We start from the raw sequence: 7,857 nt of genomic DNA on the forward strand, positions 1-7,857 counted from the left end.
AAAAAAAAGAACAGGGGTGTCTGAGTCAGATAAAATGGCTTCTGTCCTGACTGCTGGCATTTACTAGTCTTGCTGCCTTGGTTAAGCTACGGTTACTCTTCTGGGCTCTAGTTTCCTCTTTTATAAAATGGGGCTATATTGTCTAAGACAGTATACATAAAGCATAAAGCGAGTGACGGGTATGCATTATGTAAAAGTGCCCTTGGACAAAGTGGGGTCCCTGGTCAGAGGTCATTATCTCATAGTGTTTCTTCCCATACGATAACTCTGAGCTCAGGCCTCAGAATAAAGCAACTTTGTTAAATATTGTGTGCACTATCCCACTTAATTCTCAAAACAACTCTGCCATACAGAATGGCCCTGTCATCATACCGGGAAACCGAGGCCTGATGTGAGTTGCTGGCTTAGGGTCACACAAGTGATAAAAGGCGGAGCTAGGACCCGTGTCCGGGTCTGTTTCATTTCGTAGCCCCTGTGTTCACACTCTGTGCTCTGCCTCCTGAGTCACAGCAAGTTTCCTGGGACTTTGATGACAGAGGAGAAGACAGGTGATCCACAGAAGCAGAATGCGGCATTGCTATAGAGTAGATCCGGCTGTGAGCTGCTGGGAGAGATTCTCCCGGCTTCTGCATGGAGAAAGTCCTCCCTCCACCCCAGCTCAGCTTCTGCAAAAGCCCAAACAGGGTGACTCCAGGCCAAGGGAGCAGTGGCCGTGCAGGGCCCAGGTCTGCTTTAGCTCAGGCTCCTGTTCAAAGCTGAATAATCGGGAGCCCTTCAAGAAGGATTTCTGAAAAGCCATCAGGAGTGAATCATTGACTTAGGGAGGCGATGAATCAACCGGGAGTTCATAAAACGGCAAATGAATCGGGTGTGAGAGCAACGGAGCCACCGCTATTCCCCAGAACCCTCCGGGGACAGAGAGCCGAGAGAAAAGAAATAAAAATAACACAGGACCTTATGCCTGCCACAAACCCAAGGCAAGGCCTCTTTCCCTGTGGGAAGACAGAGTGGAAGAGAGGGACAGGACCCACTGGTGGGTGAAGTGGGGCAGAGGATGCTCCCGGGGCACTTTGTGATCCCTGGGTCCAGGCTGTGGGTGTAATTAGCAAACGCCTTTTTCCCTTCTCTTCAGGAGCCCTCACAAGAAAGAACACTGATTTTGACGAACACCCAAAATAATGTGAGATCAGGCACCATGCATTATGCATGAGGTCTGATTTAACATGAACACTATTTCTTGTGTACGAGACCATATGCCTCCGTGCTGTCTCTACAGCCTAATAATACCCAGTCCTACCCTGGTCAGGCTCGGCAGGGAGATGTGTCCACTGCTGTGTGTGGCTGGAGATGGGGTGGGCTGGGGAAGGGTTGTAGCACGGTGGTGCTCCTGGTCCTCGGGTCATTTGAGGAGAGTCCATTAAGATGCTCTGAAGGAGGTGGGAAGCAGGGGGTGGGTTAGACTCCTGTAGTGTAGACAAATGAAATGGTAGTGGTGTGTGTGTGTGTGTGTGGTGTGTGTGTGTGTGTAGGACATCAGGAGCCTGTGATGAGGTGAAACTGGGTTCATCACAGGGCCATGTGGGGGCCTGTGCACAGCGAGGTTTGACTGTTCAAGGATGATGGCGGGATGGGTAGAGCTAATTGCTGTGTATGTTTGTATATATACACGCATATGTATGTGTGGGGGTGTGTGTTTAAAAAATAAGATCACACATACATACAAACACACAGCCTAACTTGAATTATCTGAAAGCAGCAGAAAGAGATCTGGGAGGAGCTGGGGCAATGATGGGCAGGGATGGATCTGGAAAGCAGGTTTGTGGGGTAAGTGCTTAGAAATCTTGAAAGGAGAGGGTCTGGCTAGATGTAACCTCGGATGGATGGCGGGGTGTGTGTTTAGTCAAACAGTAAGTGGGCTGGGCACCTGGACTCCCAAGAGTTCAGTGCCAACCACCAGAAGGCTGGGTCTGGAGGGTGGTGTGGGGAAGGCTGTGTGTGTGTGTGTGTGTGTGTGTGTGTGTGTGTGAGCTGGTGAGAGGAGTGATGGGGATGCATGAGGAGGGATGGAGGAAGCAGTGTGTGGTAGTGGGTTTCTGAGTGTGACTGCGTGAGTGGATAATAGTTGGTAAGTGGAAAGGGAAGGGTCACAAACAAGCATATTTTTGTCTGTGTGTGGAGCAGGATTGCTTCCTTTGGGGCCTGAAGTCAGCTCGGCTCTAGCTGGCAAAGCCTGTGGAGTAATCGCCTTGATGCTGGCTTAGAAGGAGGGCTTACTCAACAATTAGGTGTTTCTGGTGACTGGTGTCATGTCCCAGCTCAGGGACCAATAGAGGGCAGTCCTCCCACATGGAGTCTTGAGCGGCACAAGGGAACCCCTGGCAGACCTAGCGAACACTAACTCCAGGGCCTTCATGTGTGGCAGGAGAGGACAAAACTGAAGAGTCTCTAACCTGAGAGCCTGGGAAGATCTTCTTGGCTAAGCTGGTGGGAGTAGCTGGGCCAGATAACCCCCCTCACTCTACCTTCCGCCTAGGTGGCTCTCCTTTCCGGAGCTAAAATCCTGTTGTGGAAAGTTCAGGAAGGAAGAAGGCTGGCCCTGGGTGGGTCACATTGACTTATCTTCTGTGCAGTCCCTGAGGCTGTCTAGGATCTTCCAAGTGGGTCCAACTGGGCAGCTGTGGTTAGGAACCAGGTAGAACATTCTTCGGACAAGGGATGATTGCTTGGGACTTAATGCCAGGCAACACAGAAGCCTGTATAATGTGGGGCAGAAGGTGAAGGAAAATACCAATGTGCTTGGTGCTCAGGACAGGGTACCTTCTGGGTTTGCCTTGATGATCACAAGTGACCACGATGGCTACCTTCCTTCTTTTCACCCACACCTCTGCAAATGCTCTAGGTCAGATTCCCAGAATAATATGGATTTCCCCCACCAGCACGTGGCTCTGGGATCAGGCCTGGATTTCACACACGCAATAGAACAAACAAATATCAGCAGGTAAGTGTTCTCATGAGACCAGTCAAGCTCTCACGATCTGTGGCTACACGATGACAAGCAACAATTTTGTCTGAGTGTAAAAGGTGAGAACTGGCCTCAGAAATCCCATGTTTGCCATGGAGAACTGGGCTTCTTTGGAGGTTTATATTAGGAACATGTTTCCCTCTCTGACAAATGAAAAGTCTGGGCAACTTCGGAGCAAGCAGGTAGACCTGTGTACAGGAAATACAGAAGCCTACAACTGATGCACCCTTTCAAAAAACTATTTTGCCAAGGGGTTAGAACTCTAGGTTGTCGGAGCAGGAATCTAGAGAAGCCCTAGGGACTTCTGCTCTGAAGGGGTTATCACTGGGTAGAGCTGTCTCAGGCTGGTGTCTCATTAAGCAACATCTTGGCACTGCAAGGTTTTCTCCCACCCCCTTCTCCACCTTTCCTTCTTCCTTTTTGTCCTACTCTTCAGCTGCCGCTGGTTCTTGGGAGGGAGGCTGCATTGTTTTTGCCATTTTTGAGTTGACTTGCTGAAATAATAAGCCCACCCTCTTGTACAAGATTAAGAGACAATTAGGAAATCAATCAATCAATCGGTGTCAGCTGCAGGCAAGAGGCCAGTGAAAGCTGCCCCTCCTCTCCCCGAGGCCTTTCCAATCTCAAAGCCCTAGTAGATACTCTGGGCAGGCAGGGGCTGGGAAGCCAACTGTCTGTTGCTTCCTTTTTGGGGACCTCCCCAAGGCAGGTACAAATCTAGGGGTGAAGAACTAGGAAGCAAGGAGGAGAATATGGAATGGCTTCAGAGTTTTGTATTTAATGGAACGTGAAATGAGAAGCTGAGGCAGGGTGGCCAATGACTCCCGACCGTGTCATCTCAGCCCACAAGTCACTGTCTTTCCTTGAGAAGCACAAGGAGGCTCAGCAGGGACAGGAAGAACAACAGGGACTCCAGTGCCCATCACAGGGCTATTCATGAACTAAAAAAAAAAAAAAAAATTAATTTAATTTAAACAAACTTAAAAAGGTGCAGAGAGTGAGTGAGCTTTTGAAAAGTGCAGGAGCCTCTGTGTGTGGAGACAAGACCCCTTTGGACTTGAGGGGCAGAACCCAGAAAAGCCACCAGGAACCAGCAGTTACCCAAGGTTCCAGCCCAGCCAGGGGACACCAGTTTGGGGGGCCTGGAACATCTGACTCAGGGCATCACCCAGTCCTCCAGCTAGAGCCAAGGGCTCTCCAAGGCCCAGACTTGAGCAACTTCCGAGGCCTGCAGGCCTCCACATACCCCTGCACCAAGGGAACAACTTTCTCTTCAGACAAGCCACTGTGCTTCAAGCTTTGCCCCACAAAGAGCAAGAGGGACCTTGTGTGAGTTCTCCTGGGAAGGCGGAAGAACCGTGGTCTATGGTAGAAACGGGAACTTTTAAAGGAAATCCTCTTGGGTTTTGAGCTGAACTGAGACCTGCCCCTGGTACAGGGGCTTCCGAGATGCTGCTACTGAAGAACTGAGGACACCTCAAAATGTTTTCCCGTCAGGTCCTGATGCACAGCCCTGCGATCTCCCTTTCACCAGCCCTCATCTCTCCCCATCGTGCTGTCCTTATGTCTGCCCTAGGAGGTATGGCAAGCCTTTCCAAAGCATGGCTTACACCTCCCTGCTACTCTCCAAGAGTGGCTGGGGCTGGTTTGCAAAGCTTAACTAGCTTTGTCTAAGCAAACAGACAGGACTCCCTCCTAAGCCCATTTAGTTCTGCAGGACCACTGAATAGATTTCAGTCTGGACCCACCAGATGTCCACTGTATCTAGGTGGTCTTGGTACCATTTGTTTGGATGGAGAACCAGTTGGGATAGGATGGAAGAGCTTGACCAAGTTCCTAGTTGCCCTATGATGATGAAACTTGTCTTGGAGGTATATGGAGTGCAAGGTGAAATCAATGTTAGGGGCTGGCTTGTCAGGCAAGAGAAACAGCTTCAAGGCTGGTAATCCAGGAAGAGATGAGCTGCTTCTTTCATGGCTGACCCCAGCTGTATGTGGTGTCAATGGTTTCCTGTCCTAGGCCCTGATCTGGCCAATGGGAAAAGGACCCAATTCATTTTCCCTAGACTAGTGTACTTACTTGGGCCAGGTGCCCAAATGCTGACCAAGCAACAGGCAGCCCTGATACTGACCAGAAAAAAGACTGGCGGTTCCTTTCCAGAATTTTGGGAGAGGGAACCAGGTAGCAGAATCTCACACCTTCCCAGCAAAACAAGCTCTAGCAGTAAAGAGAACAGGACACAGCCCTGGGGTACATGTTTATGTGAGTAATAAAATATTTACTATAACATAAATATAAAGGGAACTTCCCAGTCTACATTATTTTTTTTGCAATAAAGATACAAAGAGAATGCACCAAACATTGTTCCAAAATAATAAAAATAAAATAATAAAATTTAAGCTTCAACGTTAACAAACAGATGAAGAATTGGTGAAGGGGGAAGCTCCAAACACATCCAGAAAATAAATAGAGATGGGTCAGAAATCAGGAAACCATATTAAAATATCTTTTTCGGTTTAGTCGGGCGTACAAAACCCGGGGAGGGGCAACAACCCAGAAACCAAAAAATAAAAACCAAGCACAAAAGGTTTCTTCCCGCCCCCCGCCAGTGTGTACATATCTCACATATTTACATGGTTCCCACCTCACCCCAAATTTGGAGAATTTCTCTCCAGGGTTCCCCCAGCATCCCGAGGGGGCTGGAAAGAGCAGGGGGAAGCGGTAGGGAATCAGGCGGAAGGTTCTTGGGGGAATGGTTTATTTCTACAGCTGGTTAAAAAATAGTTCCAACTTTTCCAAGTTTCGTTCGTTAAGGCCAGGAGGGGCAGGGCCCGGCGGGGAAGCAGCGGCCCGCGGTGCGTGCTCGGTCTTGCGGGTGGAGATGCCCCTTCCCACCCGGGTGTGCGTGGGAGCGCAGACCCTATCCGCTAGGCCAGGAACCGAGCCGAGAGCTCGGGTAAAACGAAACGAAAATGAACACTCAAAAAAAATTTTTTTTGTTAGTTTTTTGTTTTTGTTTTGCGTTCTTGGAGGAAGGAGGAAAGGGTATGAGAAAGGGAAAATAAATTAGGCTAGATTAAAGCTTTGGCTATTTCCTGCTTTTATACACAGATGCGGCTCTCGTGGCCTCCCCTCTGGGGCCCCGATAAATACAGTATACAGCGATTTAAATTAAGGGCGCGGGCGGAGTTAGAAGGACCCCAGGAACCTAGAGGCTCCACGAATAAATAAAAACCGCAAAAAAAAAGAAAAAAAAAAGCCCGGAGAAAGGGTGAGGGGCTGGGGCGCATCCTGGTGGAAGAGAAGAGGCGCGGAGAGAATAAAGTGACAGTCCCCCACCCGTGACCTGCAGGCTACAGGGAGTCCGCGCCCGGGAGAGCTGCGGGGGACTCTCCTCTCTCTTCGTCCTTTCTCCCGGGAATCCCTAACCCCGCACCGCGTTACCTTTCGCTGTGGGGAGGCCGCTGCCGGGATCCGGCCCCGAACAGCCCGGGGGCAAGGGCAGGGGTCGTCGAGGGTATGGGGACAGGGAGCAGGCAGTGGGCAGAGGGCGCCCAGAGTGAGTTGGCGCATTCCGGATCTTCGCTGCTCTCTCCCGGGACTCGGGCGACACAGCCTCTCGGCCGCCCTTCGCCGCTCGCCAGAGAGGGGTTCGGTCCGGGGTTGTTTGGTTTTGTTTAAAAGTTTCTGGTTTTTTTTTCCTTTTTGTAAAATCCAAAGCAACCGAATAAAGAACAACAACAACAAAAAAGAGTCCAGGCCGCGCGGGCTGATTGCGCGCCGGAGGCACCGCTGCGCCGGTGGGGAACTCAGCCCGCAGGGTCACTGCACTGAGCCGGGCAGTGTGTGGTGGTGGTGGTGGTGCAGCGCGGCCGGAGGCGGTGGCGGGGGTGCAGAGGGTGGCGACGCGCCGCCCCCGCCAGGCCCCAGCTCCCCAGGCGCGTAAACGTCGTCCATGGGCGGGTGGCCCGCGCCGGCCGCGGGGGTCATGCGCTTCTCCTTCTGCCGCCGGTTGCAGAACCAGACACGCACCACCTCCTTCTCCAGCTGTAGGCTGTCGGCCAGGCCGGTGATCTCGTGCGCAGAGGGCTTGGGACACTTGAGAAAGTGGCTCTCCAGCGCGCCTTTGACCCCCACCTCAATGGACGTGCGCTTCTTGCGCTTGCGGCCCTGTGCCGCGATCTTGTCCAGGTTGGTGGGGCTGCCGCTGGACGAGTCGGTCTCCTCCAGCCACTTGTTGAGCAGCGGCTTGAGCTTGCACATGTTCTTGAAGCTCAGCTGCAGGGCCTCGAAGCGGCAGATGGTGGTCTGCGAGAACACGTTACCGTAGAGAGTGCCCAGCGCCAGTCCCACGTCGGCCTGGGTGAAGCCCAGCTTGATGCGACGTTGCTTGAACTGCTTGGCGAACTGCTCCAGGTCGTCGGAGCTGGGAGCATCCTCGTCCGAGTGTTCGCCCACCGAGGAGCCACCGCCGCCCGCGCCTGGGTGCAGGTGCGCCGCCGCCGCGTGCAGGCCGCCCGCGTGTGCATGTCCGTGTGCGTGTCCGTGTGCGCCCAGGTGCGGCGGCGGCGACGGCTCCAGCTGTGCCTCGTGGCCGTCCTCGTGCAGCGCGTGGTGCAAGCCGGGTCCCGCGCCGCCACCGCCCGCCTTGCCGTGTTCCAGGTGCGGGCCGCCGGCCCAGTCACCGCCGCCTCCTCCTCCCGTGGGTAGCCACTGGGGGTGCGCTAGGCCCACGGGGTGGCCCGCGCCCGCGCCCAGCCACTCGTGGTGCATCAGCTTCTGCACTTCGCGGTACGCGGCCCCCGCGTGCAGCCGCTCGGCGGCCGCCGCCGCTG

General features: G+C 53.0%; 1 protein-coding gene across 1 annotated transcript; it reads right to left on the bottom strand.

Annotated features, from left to right (window-relative positions):
- Positions 1-5,267: 5,267 nt before the first annotated feature.
- On the bottom strand, positions 5,268-7,851 carry Pou3f1 (POU class 3 homeobox 1). Its single transcript, XM_026781766.1, has one exon. The coding sequence runs from the start codon at positions 7,793-7,795 to the stop codon at positions 6,845-6,847; it is 951 nt and encodes a 316-aa protein (XP_026637567.1). The 5' UTR covers positions 7,796-7,851; the 3' UTR covers positions 5,268-6,844.
- Positions 7,852-7,857: the final 6 nt, after the last annotated feature.

The sequence above is a fragment of the Microtus ochrogaster genome, chromosome 10 (assembly GCF_000317375.1).
Source record: "Microtus ochrogaster isolate Prairie Vole_2 chromosome 10, MicOch1.0, whole genome shotgun sequence".
In the NCBI taxonomy this organism is placed as follows: domain Eukaryota; kingdom Metazoa; phylum Chordata; class Mammalia; order Rodentia; family Cricetidae; genus Microtus; species Microtus ochrogaster.